Source organism: Zeus faber (assembly GCF_960531495.2).
Source record: "Zeus faber genome assembly, chromosome: 3".
In the NCBI taxonomy this organism is placed as follows: domain Eukaryota; kingdom Metazoa; phylum Chordata; class Actinopteri; order Zeiformes; family Zeidae; genus Zeus; species Zeus faber.
In genome coordinates this window covers 22,226,367-22,252,642 of record NC_137190.1, presented here as the reverse complement: position 1 = coordinate 22,252,642, position 26,276 = coordinate 22,226,367, and the positions used below count along the sequence as shown (strand labels likewise).

Below are 26,276 nucleotides of genomic sequence, written 5' to 3'. Positions count from 1 at the left end.
AACGCTACACTAGCATCTCTATCCATGCTCGTCCTTGACCAGCCTTAGAACAAAGCCCTTATAACCAGAGTTTTGTACAAAATAAGTCGAATAATCAGTCACTTCCATATTACTGCGCTGCTGTGCTGTGTGTGATTTTCCTAAATGGGTTCAAGGCAGTATCATCTAATCTCATCAAATCCAATTATGACAAATGAATAAGCAGCCTCAGAGGAGCCTCAATGTGCCTATTCACATCAAAGCAAGCCAGATTAAAATGGATGATTTTATTACGAACTTAAAAGCATTGTTTACTGTAATTAGTAATGTAGAGTGGCCTATTAAGAATGAATCGGGTTTCTGGTGTATCAGCATTCATAAGTTATAGTTAACAATTAAGCAATTGAGTCCACTTCTGCCACTGCATCATTAAACACATTCCTTTTTCTTTTTTACAGCTCAAGTCATCAAAGAGGAAAAGAAGTAAAAGGCGAAAAAACCTGGAGGATTTGAGAGAGAACAAGCTCACTGATACATTAATACATACCGTAGATATGTCTTCAGCTTTCATCACATCTTGTGTTTCGTATTCACTGATCCTATTGCAAAACCATCTTACATGAAGTCACCCGTGCTGTTCTACCGCTGTATGTGTATTATATACATGTAATGTCAGTTCTTCCCTTCTTCACTTCCCTAGTTTGTGGGTGTTTGTGTGTAATGAGAACTGCAATTGACTTGATGACACTTTGTTAGTTTTGATGGCGGCCAGAAAGAAATGGTTAAAAAAATTTAAAAATAACATTTACTATGGAAAGGAGTGATATGAGCAAAGGCCACGGATTCAGATACTGTATCGCTCAGTTGTCTGAGACCAAAGTGAAGGAAGCAAACAGGTGGAGAGCCGCCCTTCCATGACTCTGAACACAACCCACACAACAGATTTGAGGAAAACAAAGCACACAGCATACCAACAAGCCGAAAAGCATGTCGCCGCTGATCAGAGGCCCACTGGTATGAGCATCACTTCAGTCAAGGATTTAATATTATCGTGACAAAGGCCGACTAAATCCGAAGGAATGAGTTTAGCGCTTACAGAGCACCCCACACACACACACACACACACACACACACACACACACACACACACACACACACACACACACACACACACACACACACACACACACACACACACACACACACACACACACACACACACACACACACACACACACAGGGTTGTTTTAGAGCTTGGATTCCCTTTTCAATTAGGGAGATGGCACAGATGAGAATAATGCAATATGAACCGATATAAACTACAGTCTCATTGATCAATGTCAAAGTGATGCCGATGAAAACAAGCATAAATATTCAATAATGGATGGCTTTCACACATTTGGATATGTTTTTATGCTGCCGAATTAAACAAATTAATTTGTGGATTGCCTCATCAATTCCATAACCATGGAATTCTATATTGTAGAATAGAGGTGGTGGTAGAGTAGACAACCATATCCCTCTTTTCTGAAAGAACAACAAATATCACTTCCTCTCTGTGACATCATTGTGGATTGCCTTGGTTGATGTTACGGTTATACCAACCTAAGAATAACGAATGTTGACGAATGACAACGACAACTTGCACTTGCCTGTCTCGCAAGATAAGCCCAAACTGATGGACAAAACTTCTTCTGGTCAAGTGGCTTACAATTCCACATAAAAATTTGGGGGTTTTAAAATCTGTGACCATTGGCATTGTCAGACATATTTTAGGGGATTATAGCCCTTTGAAGCGTATTTTTAATACACTACTTTTATCTATTACCTATTCATGAAAAGCCACCATGCTTGAAAAGCTAATTCGCAATATAAGCAATCTGTCCGCTCTAAAAAACACTTAAAAAATCCAAGTTTAAAGTCAAAATGAAAGGCTATTTTCTTCCCCTTTTTGAGAAATTGATTCACATGAAAATGAGTGAACTGCAATTTCATTATTTACAAATGTGTTCTGAGGTGACAGGATAAAAATAACACAAAGCAAAATTACTTTTAATAGTTTATAGTTAAAAAAAGAAAAAAGAAAAAAAATCACAGTATATAGTACATGAATTCCTCCCACAAACATTTGCACTTAACTAACATGATGATGTACAAACAGAAACATCAACATAAAGCCAAGACTGCAAACAGAATATTAATAACAAAAGGAAACAGACTGGAAGAGGTAGCTTCCTCAGTTAACATCCCATTTTGATTATTAGTTTTCTTGAAAATAATTTACACAGGCAAACAAAACTACGCAGATATTTGAACAGATGAGACTCGATACACCTCAAAACAGTCAAGGAAACATTAATTGGCATTCCTGCGCACACCAAGTCAAAACGCGTACAACGTCTAGAATAATAAAAACAAATTAAATCCAAAAGGTCACCGTGATGCATAAGGACACAAAGATGATTTGTTGATAGGAGAAACTGTTTCCCTACTCTGCCTAAATTCCTGAGCGCTCATGTGACTTGCACTTGTGGATACATGCTTCGAGGGTGTATCCACCTCACTGTGTGCCGTCATGCTCCAGCACACCAAATATCAGCCGCAGAGCATCCACCGAGCACACCAAGAACCTCATTCAGGTTCTGAGAGCAAGTCAAGTCATTCACTCTGCCAACGTGTAGAGTATCACGGTCCTCCCAGGATAGCTTATGTTCATTTTACGAGCTGAAAACTAGTTTTTAGTCAATTGCTGACTACTAAATAGCAAAGGTTCTGTAAGCACAGACATATGTGCAACTTAAGACTAGAGAAAGATTTAAGCGAGCAATTAACTTACAGTACTAAAATAAAACGGGAGGGAAAAAAAAAAAAAAAAAAAAAAAGTGATTGAATTGAACCCTTTTCGACAGAGGTGCTCTAGTCTTAGTGCGGCTGGGGTTTTGCATTCATCATTCAAAGGCCACCATTCGTATACCTGAAGTTAGTGAGACCCAGACATTCCTCTTGCTCATAACAATAAATTACAACAGCAACACAACACGGACCCAGCACAGCTTTTGCTAACACAGTGATATTTGCTACGTTTATCACATTCGTTGTCATACGCTCTTACAGTGGAAAAACTGTTTATTATAAAAAATGACTAAATTCATATCACCGCCATGCTTTCACAAAACGTGAATACAGGACATTCTAAACATGTGACAGGCAGGGATAAAGTGGATTCAGGTCGCATAGGGATGGCCAGGCGTGTTGCATAATTTTCCTTGACATTAGAACAGTATTCCCCCTACATTTGTTTATGACCACCATCATACCAGTCGTTCACAATCATAACCTGAAAAATATTATACATTCACACCGAGAAGTCTACAAAACAATAATGAGGATGATTACATTTGCTACATTTACGACAAAAATCAAAAGTCAAAATCAACAAGTATTATAGAGAAATCTTTTTGAAAAACGCATGACATTTCAACAGGAGGAAAGCTAGCCCATGGGTGCAGGTCGAGCAGAGATGGCACAATGAGCTTGCTTTTGCAAGAGAAAAAGACAGAGTGAGGTCCGTGACATACATTTAGTCCAACCTAAAGCGAGAAGCAGGCACTGGTAGCAACAGTCTCTTTTGTGGCCTCCTTCTGATCCAGCTTATTTGATGCCTCAGTTAGGCTCTGGTAAACTGGCAGCGGGAAACCGGCTTAACAACAGCCCCGCGGTTCTGAACGGCGGCACCAAGTTCCCTTTAGGTGATTGAAAAGTTAAAAAAATAAGTGCTTTCTGAAGTCTTTTGCCAGGGCAGTCTGCGCATTATGCAGTTAAATGACAGACAATGTTTTTGATTTAATAGCATTGAAATTGAAATAACAGAGAGGCCTGCGGGGGCACGGCTCCGGAGGGGATTCTCAGTCTTTGATGCGAGGTATGTTGTAAGAGTAGTGCACGAGAGGAAGGCCTCGGCTCTGGCAGAAGCAGGCTCTGCCGCAGGCCTGCACCTGGTCCGAGCTGTCTGACACAAAGGAGTCTCCCTCGTCTGCATACTCAGACTGAGCGGAGGGCGTGCCGCTGTCTGCCCAGTATCCTTCTGAGCGCTGGCACACTTCAGCGCCTGCCAACAGTGTGGGACAGCTATGAGACTTGACCAAGTGTCTGCAGACGGGGGAGGAAGCGGGAGAGGAGCAGGTCCTGGCGTGCAGCGCTGCCTCGCACTGCTCGCACACCACCGCCTCCTCGCAGAGCTGCGAGTAGACCCCGTAGTTGTAGCCGAGCTGCGCGGAGGAGTCCCCGTCGCTGATCCCCGACCCACCTCTGGCGTGGTCCCCCTGACCTCCCGGCCCGGCCTTCACCCCCCTGGCCACGCCCCTGCGGCCCCGGAGTCGCAGCCAGTCTTCCCTGAAGGCGGGGCTGAAGAACACGTAGAGGACTGGGTTCAGGCACGCCGGCAGGGGAAAGAAGATGAGGGTGACCGACTTGCCGATCTCCGGACCGGCAGCAGTCGCGCCTGACCCGGCCAAGAGAGGGGCGAAAGAGAAGGCCGCCACGGGGCAGAAGAAGATGCAGTTGGTGAAGATGAGCCACGCCACATGTCGCAGGGCGCCCGTCTGGTCTGGATCCGCCAGCTCCACCCTGCCCAGGTGGCAGTAAAGCTGCGTGTACACGGCCGCTGTGAACAAGTACGCCAGGGCGTTCAGCAGCACCAGGACAAGGGTGACGCTTAGCGCGGGGCCCTCACTTCCGGCGAAGGGCAGGCAGAGAGGGGAGGCAGACGGCTCGCTGGTACCGATGAGAGGAAGACAGGCTGCGGCGGCGGCCAGGAGCGCGAGCAGTCCAGCGGCGAGGCCGAAGCGACGCTCTTTCCTCCAGCGTCCCTGATGGGCGACTCCGCTTCTCCTGGGCGACACCATCACCTTCCCCAGGAGTGTCTGCACCGCCACGCTGCGCTCCACGGCGGCGAGCGACAACAGCAGCACCGCCCACTCTGAGGAGAACATTGCGAGAGCTCCCGTGATCTGGCAGCCGGCGCCCATCTCCCACCACACCCCGAACTCGGCGAAAGAGCCCCAAGTGGCCACGTCGACCAGTGTCAGCACCCCGACGTAGAGGCCGGTGAGTAGGTTGGCCAGGGCCAGGAGCCCCATCAGCAACCTGGCCGGGGAAAGGGAAGGGCCCTGGGAGTGCGTCAGGGCGGCAGCACGGCGTGCGGGACAGAAGGTGGCGACCAGCACGAGGGAGTTGAAGGCCAAGGACACCAAGCAGATGAACCAGACAGTGAGCCGAATCATCCAGTTGCCTAAAAGATGCTCACACGGCTTGAACGCTCCTGAACATGACAACAATGGAGCTTCAATTAATAGTCAATATATTTATTGTGATGGAGTTATAAAAAACCTCTTCAAAATATTCATCATCAATTCTAATACAATTGCCAACCACATAAAGGGAAAGGTTGAAAGCTTGATCTCTACCTGGTGAAGGAGAGCAATGCATTATCATAGGGATCCTCTCCACATCGTCCCCATCTGCAGCAAAAAGAGGACATTTACAGGTGGAAGAAAGTATTTGTACACTAAGTCATGCACAACCCCCTTTAAAATGCTTACACACCTATCTCATAAGCATCACTGACAGGTCAAAAATCATGAGCCAGAAAAAGTGCCCAATTAAACCACATTATGACCATCAGGAAACTGCTAAAATGTGTTAAACCTGGACATAGGTGAATGGCCATAACTGAATGGAAAAATAAATGACATGTTTTTTTTGTTGTTTTTCAACATCAAAGATTCTCTGTCTGGATTTGGAATGCTGATTAGACAACTGGTCACAGTGGAATTTCAGTTTGTGTCCCATCTGACCACTTGGAAATACAATTATACAAATTTAGAAAATGGACTAATGGGCAATAAAGAAGGGGACATCTACATTCTATTTTTAACATATATCCATTTATCCATGTACTGGGCGCAGTGATCGCAGCACTGGACACATGGGGATGAAATTGGTAACGACCATGTCCAAATCTGGATAAGACAGACGAAAAAGACAATTTCCCAAAACACTTCTCCCTTTAAGAAGGAGAAGTGGAGTCAGCTAAAGTGCAGAGTGGCAATCATTGATAAAGGCAAGTATTCATTTACAGGTATTCCTCACTTAACGAACTACCTGTTTCACCACCATTCTGACTTACGACCAGCTCTCTGACCAGTCTGTATTGTACGCTGCATACAATACCGCAGCGTGCGTGCTGCGTGCACAGCGTCAAGAATCTCATCGCAGATCACCCCTTTTACACTATTTATACACTATATACGTCTCATCACCGTTCTCAGCCTCAGTCTCGTTCCTGCAGTCTATCAGTATTCACTACAGTAGCGTTGGCAATGGCCACGCCCCCTTACCGTGAAATAACACCTGTCCTCGCTTATCGACCGATTTGCTTATTCGCTTGTTTGTAGGAACGGAAATCGGTCGTTAAGGGAGGAGTACCTGTATTAGGCTTGCATTTTGGTGAGTTTGTCAAATTCAATTAATTACCCTGTAGTCCAAAAAGATCGTCAATAATAGTATAATATATCTGTATTGGGATTTCTTACCCGTAGATTTCTTCACGTCATTTTCTTCTGAACTGCTCATCATGCCGTCACATCCAACAAATGCACAGCACTGATAGGCATATGGGACAGACAGGGACCTACAAAAAAAAATTATGTATGTATATATATATATATATATATATATATATATATATGAACATCATTGTAAAAATAAATTAAATACAGTTCAATGTCTGGGGGGGGGGGGGGGGGGGGACTGCTCCCTCAGAGGACACACAAAGAACCCAAAACGTACTTGTGCTTTTGATCAACTAAATCATATTATTTTCGAGGGCTTTAATGTATGATCGGAATGACAGATCCGGGGGTATTTTTTTTTATTATTCTTATTTTTGTATAAAATACAAATAAATAAAAATCTCTTTTTTAGAGATGAACTAACCCTGTTTATCCTTTATTACTTTCCATATGTTAACAAATAACTGACAGTTTGTATGAACTGGACGTTCTCTGTAGGGAAAACTTTAACGACCCGCATCTTCCATGTGATTGGCCAAGCAACCTTGATGTGACACTGACGAGCGCTGCTGCTGTTTGGCTCTCGAACAGAAGTTAGAAAGTGAGTGGCACGGGGGAGGAAGGCGGTAGTGCGGCATACAATGAAATACGATTTGACCCATTTTAAATAGTGCAAAAAAAAAAAAAATAATAGAAAATCTAAATGTGGCGGTCAATGTTGATATTTTGATAAAAAAAAAAAAAAAAACAACCTTAAAAATACATAAAAAGACAAGATACTAATTGCCGATGCTGCTGAGGGTCAACTCAAGCAAGCTTGCAATACATTAAGGGGAAACCCTGATTAATTAATTTCATTAATTTCAAATGTTACAGATCTAAAGGTAATTGATTAGACAGTAATAGGAATAAATCCTCAGTGGTTCAGACAAATGAAGAACTAGGGCTTTCTCACCTTAGTTTTGGCAGGTTTTTCGCAATCAGCATATTTTTCATCTGCAGGTTCCCAGAGAGTTTGAGCTGATTGAGTGCAGTCAGGCCAGTCGTCGGCATCAGGTTGAGAGAGTTCATGCTAAGGTCTCTAAAATGGAAAAATAAATACAATAAAATCAACATATGCAAACAATTCGGAGCAAAATTATTAAGGAAACTCCAGGTGTGCAGTAGGAATGACATCCGGCTCATACTCACAGGTTTGTTAGTGACGTCAGGGAGAAGAAAGCGTCTTTGTGAATTACTCTGATTCCATTTCTACTCAGGTCTCTGTGTGGATCAAGAATGCAGTACATTTTGAATACTTGAATTTGTGCTTCACTATGGCTTCTACAGTACTGGTTTCCGTACAGACACGCATGGCGGGTGTGTTGGGGTAACTTACAACAAGCGCAGAGCAGAGAGTCCTTGGAAAGTGTCCCTTTCGATTTGTTGAATTTGATTGTGTTGCAGACTTCTATTGAATGGACACATGATTTGTACAGGTTTGAATGACTTCCATTCGATTCAGTCCATCTTGAAATGCCATATGACCATATGCCAGTACATGTCTTGTACTTACATTTCTTGCAGTCTGAGACACCCCTGGAAAGATGGCAGCTCTTTAATGTCGTTGTAGGACAGGTCTCTGATGGAAGAAAACAGAGAAACAAAAAACAAAAAACAAAACAAAACTCAGAAAAGAAGAGATGCACTACAATAATGTATTCTAATAAGAACATTGAGGTCACAGGCCAAGGCCTACCCACCCATTATTTATCACAGTCTTCCTGTTCATCTCAGTTCTGGGTTATATCGAGAGCCATCGCCCATTAAACTAGGTAGGTTGTTAAAGCCACATTGTCCAAAATTTCTGTCTCTAAGTAGTATACGGACATGTCCTTCAACTGGAAAATAAATCAGCAAATCAGTCCTTGCTGCTACAACACTCTTGTCCATAAAATACTGCAGTTCCATTACAGTACAGTAGTGGGTATGGCAGGTTTTTTTTTATACAAAAATAAAATAAAAAAAAATCTTGGGATAATCAAGGAGTCGGAGCCCATGTTATTACATGGGCTTTTATCAACATGGTTTACAAATGAGGTAATATCAGCAAATACCTGAACGTAGGGAGCTGACAGCTGTAGGCAACACAGTCCTTTCCCACGGGACATAGTGTTTTCATGCCAAATTATGTACGTAAACATAGTTCTGCTATAAAACCCCCATGCATTTAATCTTTATTTTTATAGACTAGGTTGGCTATGAACGCCCTGTTTCACATTCATAATTGTACACAGGCGGCACTTACATAAAATAAATACTACAATCTGTTTAAAATAAAGCCATCTTAAAAATAATAGCAAATAGGATTCAATTTAAATTCTCCTCTAGCGACCAAGATAGTCAGCTGAAGTTGACTCTGTTGGCTGTTTCAAGTAGAGGGAGTAAAGAACTTGAAAGGCTTTTTTCCCCACCACAGAAGTGGGAGCAACCTTCATTATGACCACATCTTGCGACCGTAAGTGATATGAGCCACATTTCTCTGGGAAGTAACACTAAATATCAACGATAACTAAGCTTGCCTTAAAACATGGCGGTGGCTCAGTTACTGCATGGATAAAGCAGGCCAGCAACCATTGAGTAATAAAACAATAAGCAATGGTGAGCGAGTCTTCCACAATATAATACCACTCATGGCTCCACAATACCCAGGACCAATCATATGAAGACAGTGAGTGGGTGCATTCATGTATAACACATCACCCTAAACAAGAATTGGCACAAAAGTGGCTTCCATCAATCTAGGCCCGACATTGGAAGAAAAACAAGATTTGTTTCCAATAGTCACTTACAAAGTCCGAAGCAACTTCAGATCATCACACAGTTGAGTTGGGATTGAAGATATCTTGGTACCCGTTAAGGTTCTGGGGGAGGAAGGAAAAACAAAAAAAAAAAAAAAAAAAAAAAAAAAGTTAAGTCAGAACATGGCTATAAAGTGATGGTCAAAGCAAGAACTAATGTTTCCCGATGAATGGTGCGTATAGGTTACTCACAGGCTCTCAAGGTTGTTCGTCCACGTCAGAATCGGGAAGTCCTGCATCATACTGGCCCCCCGCAACATCCTGACAGAACAGCAAGAAACAGCTACAACTGAACTTGGCACCATTTAATTGAATGCAATTTCTGAAAGCTATTTGCAGTAACAAAAATGATGTACTTTAGTGACAATCCTGATAAAGCGCAGCTGAACTAATTGGCAGATTCCTATCTGTCAGAATAAATCCTGACGGTGGGACTTACAGGGAGTGCAGGTCAGACAAATTCTGGAAGGCTGAAGCACCGACAAGGGACAGAGGGTTGTCGTACAGGTGGCTTTAAGTAAAACAAAACAAGAGCAAATTCTAATGAAAAACAATTACTATGCGAAAATGGCACCATCTTCTGGACATTCAACTTTAAGGGCCTGAAGATCATATTGCAAGATGGTTTATGTAGTCGTTACTATAATAATAATAACAATGAAAACAACAACAACAACAAAAAACAACCTTCACAAAACAAAGGAGAACATCAAATACAAGCAAACATAATTAAAAGGTTAACGGCACAAGGAGTAAATATACAGAAAAGTCTACGAGCATACAGGTAAGACAGTAAATTATATATGAATATATATACCTTTACATATAGTGGTATATTTTATATTGTTTATATATTTGAAAAACAACAAGACAACTAAATTATCAGAATATGCTCTAAGAAGAGATTTAAAATATGGTGTATGCGGTGGGCAGCTCGTCTGCGTGCATGGATGTCTATCGTTTTCCCATATTTGTGCAGGTTTCGGGTATAATCACACTACAGTGAGTGAAAACAGTATCAGTGGGGTGTGTTTGACCTTACATAGTTCGCAGGAGAGGGTTGTTATGGAAGGCTCCTTCAGGTATAGATGTTATATCATTGCTGTGGAACCCACTGCAGATAGAACACAAAAGACACAATATTTAAGCGTTCCAATCTGAAGATTTCGATTGCTGTAGGACACACTGGTCAATCATAAACTAGGGCGGCCTCTTGAAAGTCGACGATTCCAATCAGCAGTCGGACACCCGACAGTCAACTGAGATTCTTCAAGTCGAGCAGCTGTTTTTTTTTGTCCACCCCCCCCCCCCCCCCCGTAAGTGTGCTTTACAGTAACAGATAACATTTTAATTAATAATTTGCATTGAACAGCCAAATCCGATTAGACCGACAAAATTCTGAGTCGGGTACAGCCCTATCAGAAACTTACCAAAACAAACCAAGAATGCAAACTCTTAAAGGGGACCTATTATGAAAAACTCACTTTTTCAGTGCTTGAGCACATACATTTGGCTCTCTGAAACTCGAACTGTGAAATAAGACAACTCAAGCTGCTTTCACACATGAACTACGGACAACATCTGGCTAATCAGGTCCGGACATTATCCCCAGTTGCTCTTTCACGCATGTAGTACACAACCGAAGATTGCCCGTGTCAGACGCGTTTACACCTACTGGAAATACTCCCTTTGGTTTGGGCGAGGGGCGAAGCCTTGGTAGAGCCTGCAGGAGGCAGGATGTGACGCAATGACGCTGCAGAGATTAAAGCACACACAAGATGGTGGACGAGGCTACCAACCTATCTTTTTGATACACCATGTATTTGGAGGTATCCGCAATATAAACGAAAGAGTCAAAAGGAATATAAAGGAAACCGGAAAGGAGTACGATGCAGCTACGCTCTGTGCACAAAGATCCGCACAAAGGTAAATGACTGCCGCATGATAGACGTCATCAACACGCGACACGCACGCTCGTCGCTGTGAATGCTCCAGACAACTACCTGCTCTGTTCAGACATACCACTCAATCAGACATTACACAGACTATGTACGAAGGTTCTGGCTGGGTAAAGTCTGGTTAATGTCCGTTCCAACCGATTCGATATTTGCATTCACACATATAGCTCCCCCAGGTCATGTCCGGATAATTTCAGGGTTGCAGTGCACGTGTGAAAGTGGCTTTAGTCCGTTTTTGTGAGCCGTCTATTTCATAAATATGGTGAAAAAAGACGTTCAGATTTGAGGCCCATATCCATGTTATTTTGGGCTTCAGTAGCAGCATCTCAGAGTAACTCCACCGACGGCTGGAGAAATAACACAGAGAATAACAAGCGCCGCTGGGAAGACCAGCACAAATCTTTAAAAAGAAAGAGGAATTAATACCAACTGACTGAATAAACTGCAGATGATGAAAATGTATGTATTTAAAAAAATAATTATGCTGTGTTTCTTCCTTAAAAGAAAAAGTATCTAGATAGACCGTAGGCTGTGGTGCATGATAAGCTGTGCGTTTCTCCAAACAAAACCAATAAAAATAGTGTTTTTTTTGTAGATGCATTTATTTTCTTTTCTTTACATGAAAGAAAAAAATCCCTGCGCGCAGTCTCCTGGTGCATCAGGGCGCCGTGTCCCCCCACAAGCTTGCAGAACAGCAACGAAAGCGGGAGCAAACTTTTAAATTACGCTTTGTTGATCTAATATGAGTGAAGATTCAGCAATTGGATTGCATATTTCTTGCCTAAATTTGTTCAGATTTTGGTGGATTGTTAAGGTGAAATCAGTGAACGCTACAGAGTAAATACAACGGAAGCCGGAAGTGAAGCTGAAACCCCATTAGCTCACAGAACTCATGGCCTCGAGAGGGTGGCTCCTCCCACTTAAACAGAGCATCAGGAACAATATGGATTTAGAGGCATGTTAAAATGGATAGAATGCGTAATCTGAGTTGTATTTTCCGCAAAAAACAAAAAACAAAAACACAACATAACATGTCGAACTCAGAGACCTCGTATTAACTTGTGTAAAAAGGAGCATAATAGGTCCACTTTAATCCAATGCCACGTCTTCTCCATGAGGGCACTCCGCATTGTAACTGCTAGACCAATGTTGAATACAATTCTCTGTATTTTAACAGCTAGACCAATATTAAATTCAGTTTTAGCCCTTTCTCTGTTGGACAATTTCTACAAAAATGGGGCTTATTTGTTCAAAAAACTTCAAAGTTCATGCAGCGCGTTTTACGATGGAGTCGTTAAATATTTAGTGTCGGAGAGAGATAGACATCTTTGTCAGAGTAAAGAGCCTGCAATTGCAAAAGACTAGAAGAGATTTTCACTATAAAGCTATGGCAGGTAATTAAGGCCAAAAGTAATCCTGTGATACCATTTGAAATTTCATTGTTTGGCTCAGACAAAGCAGGGTTTGAGATTGCAAAAATAAATGTTACAGAGAACACAAGCCTGTCCCGATACAAATCTGACAGACAGGATTAAGAGATGCTTCAATACCAAAAACACCATTAACAGTGAATCCTTCTTGAACATTTTGTTCTAGATAAGGCATGACCTTAAGGCAAACAGCAACAAGGCGACAGTGGTGTGAAAGTGTTTGCCCCCTTCCTGATTTCTTATTTTTTTGCATGTTTGTCACACTTAAATGTTTTAGATCAAACAAATTTAAATATTAGACAAAGATAACGCAAGTAAACACAAAATGCAGTTTTTAAATGAAGGTGTTTATTATTGAGGGGGGAAAAAATCCAAACCTACATGGCCCTGTGTGGAAAAAGTGATTGCCCCCTGAACCTAATAACTGGTTGGGCCACCTTTAGCAGCAACAACTGCAATCAAGCGTTTGCGATAACTCGCAATGAGTCTTTTACAGCGCTGTGGAGGAATTTTGGCCCACTCCTCTTTGCATGATTGTTGTTATTCAGCCACACTGGAGGGTTTGAGCATGAATCGCCTTTTTAAGGTCTTGCCACAGCATCTCAATCGGATTCAGGTCAGGACTTTGACTAGGCCACTCAGAAGTCTTCATTTTGTTTTTCTTAAGCCATTCAGAGGTTGACTTGCTGGTGTGTTTTGGATCATTGTCCTGCTGCAGAACCCAAGTGCGCTTCAGCTTGAGGTCACGGACAGATGGCCGGACATTCTCTTTCGTAGACAGCAGAATTCATGGTTGCATTTACCACAGCAAGTCTTTCAGGTCCTGAAGCAGTAAAACAGCCCCAGACCATCACACTACTACCACCATATTTTACTGTTGGTATGATGTTCCTTTGCTGAAATGCTGCGTTACTTTTACACCAGATGTAATGGGACACACAGCTTCCAAAAAGTTCAACTTTTGTCTCGTCAGTCCACAGAGTATTTTCCCAAAAGTCTTGGGGATCATCAAGATGTTTTCTGGCAAAACTGAGACAAGCCTTTGTTTTTTGTGCTCAGCAGTGGTTTTCGTCTTGGAACTCTGCCATGCAGGCCATTTTTGCCCAGTCTCTTTCTTATGGTGGAATGATGAACACTGACCCTTAACTGGGGCAAGTGAGGCCTGCAGTTCTTTGGATGAGTCGTCGCTGCGCCCTTGGGGTAATTCTGGTCGGCCGGCCACTCCTGGGAAGGTTCACCACTGTTCCATGTTTTCTGCCATTTGTGGACAATGGCTCTCACAGTGGTTCGCTGGAGTCCCAAACCTTTAGAAATGGCTTTATCACCTTTTACAGACTGATAGATCTCAATTACTTTGTTTCTCATTTGTTCCTGAATTTCTTTGGATCGCAGCATGATGTCTAGCTTTTGAGGATCTTTTGGTTGACTTCACTTTGTAAGGCAGGTCCGATTTAAGTGATTTCTTGATTGAGAACAAGTGTGGCAGTAATCAGGCCTGGGTGTGGCTAGAGAAATTGAACTCAGCTTTACAAAGATGTGATGAACCACAGTTAATTTATGTTTTAACGGGGGGGGGGGCAATCACTTTTTCACACAGGGCCATGTAGGTTTGGATTTTTTCTCCCCTCAATAATAAACACCTTCATTTGAAAAACTGCATTTTGTGTTTACTTGTGTTATCTTTGCCTATATTTAATATTTAAATGTGTTTGATGATCTGAAACATGTAAGTATGACATGCAAAACAATCAGAAATCAGGAAGGGGGCAAACACTTTTTTACAACACTGTATATACTGAACTGTCTGAGTACTGATTCTAAACAGCCTACATTTTAATGCTTCACCTTGTGTGAAAGCACTGAGGCACAGGAAAGCAATTCCACAACTGAGCGGCAAACATAAACAGATTGAGGGCAAGGGAGAGAGGAAAAAGGAAAAATTTACTTACAGCTCCTTGAGTTTAGGCAGGGCCTCTATTGCTTCAGGAAAAACCATCAGGTTGTTGAAGTTGAGATCTCTGAGAAGGAAAAACATGACATGAGGCAAGAGCAGCAGGAAGCTGGTGGCATCCACTGAATTATCAGAGTTGAACATACACAACTCAAGGGGAAGGTTAACTGCAAGGCAAGATAATCTATGAAAATTTAATCATTACAACATTTGTTTGATGGTTTGATCGAAAATAAACATCGACGTACAGTAGATTCTGTTTAATATGCAATATTTTTGGAACGCCATGAGATTCTTTACATGCAGTAACAGTCACAATTAAAATCATACGTCATCAATCTTACTAACAAGATAGCAGAAACTGCTTTCCCTTGTTTGGATTTACAAATGATGTTCAACTAGCCATATACTGATTATATGTAAAATAGGGGTATAAAACAAGGCTTTGCTCTTGCCTCTCATATTGTACTGTAAAAAATCATTTGCTAAACTAACAGGTCAGAATGCCACCAAAAGATGTTTGTCTGGCAACAATGGCCGTTGGAAGTTAACAATGGAAGGGCAGAAATGATAAGAATCGTGGACTTTGCTCTATTTATCCTGGAGCAATTAAAGGAGGAAGTGCACACTCTGACGTCCGCAGGGCTCGGGTGGAGGCGGGTGAACTCCCCAACCCTCTTACACAAACCGAGACACACACGTAGAGACAAACGTATCAACTACAACTATGTACTTACAATGTTTCTAAATTTACCAGACCATTGAAGCAGTTCAGCCCTATCTCCTTAATCCTGTTGTTATGGAGATGCCTGGAAAATAAAGCCAGTAGGACACACATGAGTATTCACAATGCCTATTGCAGATTTCCAGCCAAAGAAAAGCCATAAAACAAGGCAACAGCTAAACTTTCACAAGCGTTTTACAAGCAGGCTGACCATGTTTGATGCATGGACTGTGCTGTTCTTGGAAGGCATCTTTTATTTTATAAATGACTCAATCTATATAGAAGTAAGTTGTATCCTCTGGCAAAGTGGGTGTGTGGTACTATAAGTTTTATTTGCAGTGGGAAATGCCCACCAGATTGATTTAGATATTTTCTTCCTGTTTATTCGGATGTGTTTATTCTTGCCCTGCAGATTTACCAAGTGTGTGTGTGTGAGAGTGTGTGTGCGTGTGTGTGTGTGTGTGTGTGTGTGTGTGTGTGTGTGTGTGTGTGTGTGTGTGTATAACAGCAGTCAATAGCCACAACACAATGTAACCTTTTGGTACAAAATACACATTTATGCAAGGCCAATCATGAAAAACCTCGAATTCAAATTAAGTTAAATTTGTTTGTAAGCATTACTTCAGATGTAACAAATACTGTGAACAATAGTTCAGTTGAACACTCAATTTATCAAAATTCCCTATGAAACAGGCTGAAAATAAATGAATTGCAATAAAATGTAATGTTTTCTTACAGCACGACCAGACTGGTAAGGTTGGAGAAGGCGTTGTCTGGGATGTTGGAGATGCTGTTTAGGGCCAGCGTTAGGGCCTGTAGGTTGGCCTGGTGTCTCAAAGGACCAATGGGAACTTCTGTTAGGTTGTTGTCATCCAACCAGAGGTGGCGTAGCTGCTGCAGACCTTCAAAACTGTCTTCTGGCACGGTCGTGATATGATTGGCATCTAGTCGACTGCAAGGCAAAAAGGTTAAAAGGTATAATTCAAAGTCACATTCAGGTGGTGGTTGTGGCACTTTCGTCTGCTACACACACCACCCAATTAGCGTTTTCAGGGCCCTCCGGCACAGAGACACAGACAATGAGGTAGAAAACACATCTGTTTTTATTGTATAGAGTGGGCTAGGTGGAACAAGCCCGGAGCAGATGGACAACATGTCTGAACAAGGGTTTATCTTCTGTGTGTGTGTGTGTGTTTGTGGGGGGGGTTTACCTGCTGTTTGTTGATTATTTTAAAGAGCAACAGGTATACAGCCACACGGATCCTGGGCCCAATTACCTAGACCCAAGACCGGTATTGCTGCTCAAAGCCACACCACCCCCGCACCACAGTGGTGTTTCTATAAAATGTGTTTTTCATTATAAAAGTACTCACTATGATGTTACCATTTTAATATTAAACATTTGTGTACAACATTTTCTTCTTAGAAAAAGGTTTGACTCAAAAGGTCAAAGGAGAGCAATTATTCATTGCTCTCAATTCCAGTAAAAAGGTTGTACAAAGTTCTCCAAGTCCCTGACTATTTTTTTCCAAGCTCTACGGTCATATTTCACAGGTTGGTGCGATTGGGGTTGGCCATCAATGCCGCCGACTTTCAGTTCCTTGGTTTTATTAGCATTTAGGACCTGAGTCAGTCCTTCCTTTTGCTAGGAAGACTTGTTTATTCTAAATATTTTCCAAATACATAACGTAATCATTTCACCAAAGATAATTTCACTTTCAGCAGAACCTTAGTTTCTGGACAATGCTTTACTGTCGGTTTAAGCACTCCACATTGCATCTCCTTTGTTAAAGTGCTCTCCTGCATCCCTTAACCTAGTGTTAACAGTTAAAGTCCAGGGTCTTAGCTGACCTTCAAGGATGTGTCAGAAAAAATACAGCAACTTAATGTAGAAGTTGTGCAGAAGACATCATTTACATAGTCAAATTCATGTGGGTACAAACTATGCTAACTTTTGTATTTACATATTTTATTAATTAACAAAGAGGGTACATTATTTAATATTGATACGTTCATATACTGTATAATGATAATGTATTTTCCTGTCCCAATTCTATAAATTTGTACTTGAAGTGTTTCTTTGAAGTGCTGAATGCTCATGTTTTTGCAGTATTTGTCTTTCTTCCTACCCACTCCTGCTCTCACTCGCTTGCAAAATTCCCAGAGTGTCTCTGCTCGAAGCAAAACAGTCAACTGATTGACATTTAGCTCTCTAAGCTCTATGCAAACCCTGCCACAGTTCTGACAAAACATATTACTTCAGCTCCAGAACTAAAGCCCTGCACATAGAGACATCTGCTAAAGAGAAAAACGAGAGAAAAGAGAAGAGGGGGAGCAGGGGACAAGAGGAAGGGATGTGGAAGGGTGATAATAGCTGAAAGCTGGATTTTCAGCACGTTTTTCCAGCTGGAGCTTTTCCCCCTGTCCTACTCTGAGGCACAGGGGCAGGGGGAGGGCGGGGAATGGAGTCATGTACAGTTATGGTTCCAATAAGACTGACATTCAGTAGTCGGTGAAACGCTTCCAAGACACAAAAATAAATGTGGAGTAGGAAAATTGGAGGGAGACAAAATAACGTATTAACAAATACATTAATGGGAGATAAGACTTAGTAGATACGTGGTTCAGAAGTGCAGCATATGTTGGCAATGCAGAGTATGCAAAAGTAAAGAGGTACATGGAACGTATGCAAACCGGGGATACAGGCTTGATTATTAAATGTCATGTTATTTATTTCCTGAGCATCTGATTTTTGGGGGGTAAATCATTTCAACTGTCAACTGTTTCATGGCTGGCAAATGAAAAATCCCTCTTCAGATTGAATTACATACACTAAATTATTGGTATAATGGAACAGTCACAAGAAATGATCGACTGTTTCACGTTTGTTTTTAGGACTGTAAGTCGTTGATTTTGTTTTAGTGCTTTAAGCAGTGAATGAAGCTTGGCCCGTTTAGTTCCTGACTGGAATAAACGTGACAGAACTAGTTTTTTTCCAATAGTATCTGTAGTAGCGAACCGCGCTGTTGTCTGACTGAGCACAGGCAGTGACTACTAACCAAGCTGCACAACTCAGGAATGGCTACCAACAGAACGGAACAACATGTGAACATGCTGTAGCGACAGCTCTGCCAAGAATGTCGGAAAGAAAGGCTGCAAAAGTCAGATTATTTGCCTTCAAGATACATGGTCAAGGGAGGATCATAGACGCTTAAAAACAAGGATGCAAATGGTGCCATGAAGCATTTCAAATGAAAGGAAAAAGATAATGAAACCTAAACAAGAACCTGAAAGACCGTTCAAGCAGGTGAGTGAGTTCCACCTCATGTAACGTTAAGGATACATAAACAACCAGTGTTATACAGTATTACATATAACACTGTACATATATTACATAGAGTGTACATATTTTCAAAGCACACTCACCCTGAAATGCATGCTATCATCAATTTAGTTCAAGACAGCTGGCATTTCCGTGTCGAAAAGTATATTTCTGTCTGCAACGGGTAAGTACTTGATTACCTCGCTTGTGCTACAAGATAAACATTTAGACTGAACGGTAAAGACATCGGTCTACAGCAAGTGTCCAACCAAAAATAATGTGAGCCTTAAAATGTATATTTCTACTGAAATATCAGGACAGCATATTGAAGAGCCTGTGCATTTGCCTGTTGATTTTACCGGTAAATCTAGTTTTCTTAAATACTTGAAGGGTAAACATATTATACTACCATTTTAAATCTATTGTAGCAGTTATTATATATTCCTCATAGTACTTAGATTTACTAGGATTAAAATTGTTAATTGTGCTGTAACGTGTACAGACAACGGACATCTATGCGGTTGAAAGGAGATGTCAAGTGAGCGAAGTGAGATGTGGCGTATGAGTTTGGCTTCTGCCAAATGACTTATGCTGCATTAGGAGCAAATAAAAGTAAGTACAGGAGGAAACAGTATTTGCAGTAAGACTCATGCGCTGTATGTATTGTATGCTGTTTCCTGTTATGCTGAGCATGCAGCCATTACGGCTCACACCGAAAATGGGGTCAGAGCCACATTCCACGGCTGCACACACATCGTTTTGGCATAGTTTCTTCGCCAATAAATAGAGCACCACATTTTTTTTTTTTTTTTTTATTCACACTCTACATATAGTGTCTGTTATTCTACAATGGTTTTGTAACCATTTCTACTCATTATTTTCAGTCTGCCAAAGCTAATGTCAAGAGCAGAGCTTTACACGATTCTGAATTGCCCCACCGACATGACCAATGTAAGCTAGAATGTAGAATATACCAACTTCACTATGTCAGGAGTTTGTTCAGAGCTCCCAGTGTCACCTCTTATTTTTATAGTAAAATACTACCAAAAACTGGAAACCTCAGTTTGGCTTTGGTTAGAGATTGTGCACGCCAGCGTCAAACTGAGTTCTGATTTCAAAATGAAAGTTATGCTTGCAGTTGGACCCGTCTACAACTTGTAGAGCGTGCATGAAAATGTCAAGTGAATGTGTGAGTTCAAGTTCAACTTTATTCCCCAGAGGGAGATTGACGGAAGGATACAGTATGATTGCGCAATAAAGACAGGATTGCATAGTCCATTCAAGACTCACAGTAAGGGCTCTATAAGAAGACAGTGCAAACCTTGAACAGCTCAACGGAAGGTCTCCTTTCTCCGGGGGCATCAAAAGTAATGCTACACAGAGTTTGTATGCGTGTCGGTTATACTATACATTGCACAAAGGAGGATCACTTACAGAGACTGTAGAGAATGAAGGTTCTTCAGTGCTGCACTGGGCACAGTCTTTAACTGATTATTCTGGAGCATCCTTAAGGGGGAAAAAAACTTTTAAAAAAGGGTCACATATTATGAAAAGCTCACTTTTTCAGTGGTTGTGCACATACATTTGGGTCCCTGATGGGCCTACTAACACACAAACTGTGAAGCCGTTAAGCCCCTTCCTACATCAAGCGGGGCTTCAGTACAGTTAGAACCGCCCTCCATCTGAGAGTAACTCCACCCACGGCTGGAGAATAACAAGCGCCGCTGGGAAGACCAGCACAAATCTTTTAAAATAAAGAGGAATTAATACCTACTGTCCGTGAAGAAAGGATGGAAATGTAAGTATTAAAAAAATAATTCTGCTGCATGTTTCTTTCTCTGTTAAAGAAAAGAAAGTAAAGTGGTACCTCGACTTACGACTGCATCTACTTACAACTAATCCAAGATACGAGTAGCGATAGTTGCGAAAATTTGTATCTATTGTATATATTTTTTTCATATTTACTGTGTTTATGCTGTGTATTTTGTTTATTTTCACCCTTCATGATTTCAGAATTCATATGGGAAAAATTGCTTTGACATACGACTGTTTGAACATACGACCATTCTTATAGAACGAATTACAGTCGTAAGTCGAGGTACCACTGTATGTGGTACATGGACTGTAGGCTGCGGCAATCAATCCGCTGTAAGTTTCTCCAAACAAAACCAATAAAAAATTGTGTATTTTTTATTGTAGATGTAATTATTTTATTTATTTGCTTATTTTTCCGACGTTTACATGAAACAAATAATCCTCGCGTGCGGTGTGCCCAACAAGCTTGGAGCACCTCAGAACAAACTTTTAAATTAGGCATTGTAAATCTAATACGAGTGAAGATTCAGCAACTGGTTTGCTTATTTCTCGCCTCAAATTTGTTCAGAAACAGATTTTGGTGGACTGATAAGTTGAAATCAGTGAGTTTAGGGACCAAATACAACGGTACCCGGAAGTAAAGCTCAAACCCCATTGGCTAACAGAACCCAGAACTTGTGCTAAAACCCCATTGGCTCACGGAAATAAGGCCCTGGCAGCTTACTCACATTTAAAGCGGCACACAAAGAAACTGTCTTGAGCAGGAGGGTTATAGTGGCATGTTAGAATTGCTAGAATGCATAATCTGAGTGGCATTTTCAGCAAAAGAAAACAAACAAAAAAAAACAAAAAAATGTTTTGCGGACCCCAGAGATCTATATTAACTTGTTGAAAAGGAGCATAATAGGTCCCCTTTAAATGTGAATTGTTATTTTTTACCTCTGCTTGCTCTCACTCAAACTATGAATCCAATTTTCACGAAAATGTGATACCAGGGCCGCCTTCAAAACCAACCATTGTAAAAAGCTTCCATTTAGTATACCGGGGTCTTTCAAAACATGATTTTAATAATCTCAATCCTATGGTTGCTTCCTTTTTGCAATATAGTGTCAGTGGGTCTTCGCTGAGTGTCTGGTCTGTTGCGTGCAACAGACAACCAAATTAAAACACACAAAATATTTCCAAGTATTGCTTACAGGACTTTAAGCTGATGCAGCCCAGACAGAGCTTCAGGGTGGATGAATGTCAGGTCATTTCCAGCAAGTCGTCTGAGAAAGAAAGAGAGGTAAAGAGACGAGAAAGAAATAGATTGAGACAAGCAGACACAGAAAAACATGATATTTGATCAAAAAGGAGGACATTTCACCCCTTGCTGAACACTGACAGGGGATTTTGCATAAACTCACAGTAGCTATGATTGTGTTCACATCTAGGAAATGAGACACTGCATTTCTGAGAAGTTCTTCACAGCCATGCCTTAGTGAAGGAGGTCCCTGCTATCAGGCACGACGACGACGCCTGGGGTGTCACGGACATGAGTCTCTGCCATGGCCTGTTCTCACTTCGTCCGACACCCAAGACAGATTAGGGCAGTATTGGCTATCGTGTCCGGGATCCATTCTGGGGAATTCCAGCCATGCCTCTTTAGTGTCTTTAATCCAAGGGCTCATTAAAAATGTAATGTAAACATCCGACTGAGAATTTTGTATTAATCTGACAGAAAAGGATGTGCTAGGCAGAGACCAACTAGCCACATTTTACACCTTTACAAGACCCTGACAATTCTATGATCTTTTATAACTCATCTAGTTAATTGAGTGTACAACAGTGTGACCCATTCCGGTCAGGGCGCTCCTCCCTTTCCTTGTTGAAGTCGGGAAAGTAGATAGGAAGTAGAGGTGTAAATAAGCATGGGGATGGCTGACAGGGTGCATGGCTCCAGTACACTATCCGGCCTTTAGAGATTAGCAACAGATTTATCACTCTGCAACTTGAGTTGGGGCAGGCTGAATTCCCTTGCACCAAGGGCTGCTGGCTGTCAGCTTGAGAACCATGCAGTCTATGTCAGAGGCCCACTGGTCCTTCTGAGTAGAGTTTAGGCTGTCGTTGGCTAACAGATAATAAATTAGGTAATTTAGGTTAATAATAGTTAAAAATTTGGTAAATAGGTTATTAGGTGTGTCAGCCATAGCTGCACGTAATGCATGTGTTGTGGTGTGTGTGTGACAATAAAGATGAGCTAAGCTTGTCACAATCACAATGAAATTGGGATGTAACATTAGTAATGTAACATTAATTAACAATGTTAGTTATCAAATATTAAAGGGGCGGTAATGTGGATGAGATGCTATCAGCCATAAGTCTCTTCATCTTTAAGGATTATTTCATAAACATTCAAACTGTATAGATCTTCGATGTGAGAATCAAACGAAAAAGCAATTTTGCAAATGCAGTATTTGTAAGATAAACTGAAAGTCTATATTACACCTAAGGCCAAGGGACAATGTGCTGGCTTTTCTGACTTATTGCATCACAAAAGTAAAAGTAAAAAAAAAAAAAAAAAAGCATGATTCAAAACATGGGTAAACTATGTAACCCATATGTCCCTAAAGTAGGGGTTTCAACAACTAGTCAACTAGTTGACGAGTCTACTGCTATAACCACTGGTTGGCGATGTTGGAAGCAGTCGACTAGTCGTCGACCAGATTTACAATAATTATTGTATTAGTAAAATAACTTACGTCAGGGTGAAAAATGACGTTTTTGAATATAAATGAAGGGAGACGGATTCCTGACATCACCAGCCTGTGCCTCCCCGCTCGTGGTATTACCAATCGAAGACTGTTTAATCCAGCGCTTACATATGTATTGACATTTATATCTTAATTCAGCTACGTATGTTGAACCGGCTCCACGGACACACCTCCACCCGCGGAACAGACCGGCGGTCGCGAGTAAAGATCCCAGACATAGGACAACGGATATGTGAATGTGTGTCGTAAAGACTGTCAGTGCACTTAAACAACGTTACTGTACCGAGTTGAAAAGCTGGCTATAATGTTTTAATTTCCAGTTTTGCGTGGACAACGGACATTTGAGTGCTGCTTGTGTTATTGTTTTTTTTTACGTTGTGATTCATGCTATTACAATGGAATATGACAGCCAGTGCGCGCAGGCCAGGTGCAAGCAGTGACTTTAACCCTGATGGGTCCACTGTTCATTGTTACCTAGAAAGTCTCCCTCTGCTTCTAATAGGTAAGAGACAACTAGTCGACTACTAAAAAAGAAATCAGTAAAAATCAGTAGTGGTGAAACCCCTACCCTAAAATATAAGGTTTTGAATCAACTATAATCTTAAATGGGCATACAATTAAAATTCATTAAAAGTTCAAGTTATGATATATTATTTCAAGAATTTTTCATGCTAAATTTGTCCCCAAACTTTGTAGAGGACAACAGAAAGTCTATTCTCTGCTATTCATTTTGACAATCATACTTTTTGACATTTTGAGAAAAGTCCAAGTCAAAGACTAGGTTGGGAAGGTCATGGGTTATGAAAACTGCAATGTGGTAAATGCTTTGCCAAGCTGAACAGGGTCCCAGTAACCCACACGTTGCCAGAACCATGGAGTGCTGTTGATTTATCATCAGAGGATTCTGACAAGAGCAATACCCAGATCAACTACTCCAAATACAGAGCGTGGTTGTAGACTCCGTCCAATCCCAGGCCCTTTTTGCAAGCTTTCATTTGTTGTGGTTGACCACAATCGTCAAATTAGGATTTGGAATGTTTACACGTTTCACTAAAAAGCTGTGTCTGAGTCACTTGGATATGGGACAAACCCAGCGACTCCCTTCTAGGATGGATTCCACATGTACATAATTTACCACCAAACCATCCAATCAATGAAACTGCCTCTGTGTCTTGCAATTTGTCAAGATGTTGTGCGACGGCTTTTTGTAAATATATTAAAAAAAAAAAAAAAAACAACTTCAAACTGCAGTCAGATTTCAACACAAAGTCAATATATTTCCAGCTACATGTCCAAAATGACATCTGGTCGGCTACCTACGATTCATTTTTCTGAGCGTCTGTGGTTTCTTTTTCGGATGTGACCAATTCAATATGACAGAGCCATTTAAAAGATAAAGAACAAAGTCATATAATATAAGAGCTAAAGCTAAGCAACGTCTCAAGCCATTAACTACAAAACACAAACCGAGCCTGGCAACAAATCGCTTAGATATTCGTCAAGTTTCACCACATGCTGTCTATGTCTTTTACTTTCTTTCAGTGAATTCTGAAAATCTCCCTCCGGGCTTCAATGAAGACGGAAGAATGTGCAAAGTGTTTTGTAAGGAAAATCCTTCCGTAGACACCGCTCCCACAAGTCGACCTTTTTTTTTTTTGTTAGTTTTTTTTACACAAAGAAATTCAAGAGGTCTGATTGCACCAAAGCTTTACCAATAATTAACACAAATAAAAATATGAGTTTATATATAATGAATCTTGTAATGAAAAACCAAATTGAATGTTCTATTTGAGAAACTTTTGAATTTGTTATGTCCACACAGACGCAGAGTAAAACACACATCCAAAGATGCAAAATATATTATTATCTTAATATAACATCTTTATCATGAGGGATAAGCCTCATGTCTCTCATTTTAATTTCAAGTTGATATTGAAAGCACAAGAATAAAAGGTGGAATAAGTTCCACAGAGAGACCTTTGAGAGAAGATCCTCTCAAAGATTAATGACTGCGAAATTCATCGGAGGCTGCCTCACGAAGACGCGAGCAGGCTCGGCTTGTATAATGAACATAAAAAAAAACAAAAAACTTTTTTTTTTCTTCCTCTAACTGACTCATAAGTTTCTCATTAGAAGGGGCTGGGAAGGCAAAATAATTGTATTAACAAGGAGCTAACAGATTCAAATACATGCAGCTTGGCTAGAGAAAAGCAAACAGCAAGTCATTCAACACAGTGCGTGAGATAAAAATCCAACACAAGTGACTTTAGAGGATATAAAGATACTAGGGAGGAAGGCAGCGCATAACTGTCATCATGACTGCTGAGCTGTGTTATGCCTAAGGCAGTATAGGGGGGAAAAAAGAATGGAGGGTTGCGTGACTATTAGGGAGAGAATGTTTATTCCTTCTCTCCTTTTCTGTCCTGTTTGGGTATGTCCCTCTGTCTTTTCTTCCATTCCTCTTTCTAATTCTCTTCTCTCTGTTTACACTCAGGCGCCCTTGTTCGTCGACCCCGTTGCAGCGCTAAAGCTACAAGCCTGCTGACTTGTTCCCTGGAAAAAGGTTAAGCAAGCACAGAATAAACTTAGGGTGCGTGTCAATCAAAGGGCTTTCTTCACCGCCGCTACCAAAATGACGATCGCTGCCTTTTTGACGATACGAGTATGTGTCTGACTTGGACGCACGAGCTTCACTGTATTTAACCGACATGAAACCCCAGCGTGAGGCGCCGTGCACTTTGCACAGCGGTAAAAAGGTAATGTAAAGAAAGGAGGAGCGGCAAGACAGGGGGAGAAGCAGCCCCCCCCCCCCACCCTTTTTCTAAGCTGTGTTGCCATGGAAACCATTGTTTTGCCCTCTTCCTTCCTGCCTTGAATTCCTCTAAACAATGTGCTGAAAAGTAAATTGCCCTTCAACAAAGCACATTTAAGT

The 26,276-nt window shown here is 41.3% G+C and overlaps 2 protein-coding genes across 2 annotated transcripts in view; one reads left to right on the top strand and one right to left on the bottom strand.

Annotated features, from left to right (window-relative positions):
* The window catches only part of mybpc3 (myosin binding protein C3), a 28,619-nt gene extending 27,205 nt beyond the window's left edge, over positions 1 to 1,414 (top strand). The window contains exon 29 of the mRNA XM_079997001.1: positions 438 to 1,414. Within this exon, the coding sequence (XP_079853127.1) occupies positions 438 to 466 (29 nt within the window). The 3' untranslated portion in view covers positions 467 to 1,414. The remainder of the gene's footprint in view (positions 1 to 437) is intronic.
* A 617-nt stretch (positions 1,415 to 2,031) lies between these two features.
* The window catches only part of lgr4 (leucine-rich repeat containing G protein-coupled receptor 4), a 35,689-nt gene continuing 11,444 nt past the window's right edge, over positions 2,032 to 26,276 (bottom strand). Inside the window, exons 3-18 of the mRNA XM_079997416.1 lie at positions 21,788 to 21,859; positions 20,211 to 20,282; positions 16,191 to 16,406; positions 15,468 to 15,539; positions 14,729 to 14,797; positions 10,434 to 10,505; positions 9,831 to 9,902; positions 9,584 to 9,652; positions 9,383 to 9,454; positions 8,107 to 8,172; positions 7,930 to 8,001; positions 7,743 to 7,814; positions 7,507 to 7,632; positions 6,573 to 6,670; positions 5,445 to 5,498; positions 2,032 to 5,299 (exon numbers count right to left, since the gene is read on the bottom strand). Of these exons, the coding sequence (XP_079853542.1) occupies positions 3,885 to 5,299; positions 5,445 to 5,498; positions 6,573 to 6,670; positions 7,507 to 7,632; positions 7,743 to 7,814; positions 7,930 to 8,001; positions 8,107 to 8,172; positions 9,383 to 9,454; positions 9,584 to 9,652; positions 9,831 to 9,902; positions 10,434 to 10,505; positions 14,729 to 14,797; positions 15,468 to 15,539; positions 16,191 to 16,406; positions 20,211 to 20,282; positions 21,788 to 21,859 (2,689 nt within the window). The 3' untranslated portion in view covers positions 2,032 to 3,884. The remainder of the gene's footprint in view (positions 5,300 to 5,444; positions 5,499 to 6,572; positions 6,671 to 7,506; positions 7,633 to 7,742; positions 7,815 to 7,929; positions 8,002 to 8,106; positions 8,173 to 9,382; positions 9,455 to 9,583; positions 9,653 to 9,830; positions 9,903 to 10,433; positions 10,506 to 14,728; positions 14,798 to 15,467; positions 15,540 to 16,190; positions 16,407 to 20,210; positions 20,283 to 21,787; positions 21,860 to 26,276) is intronic.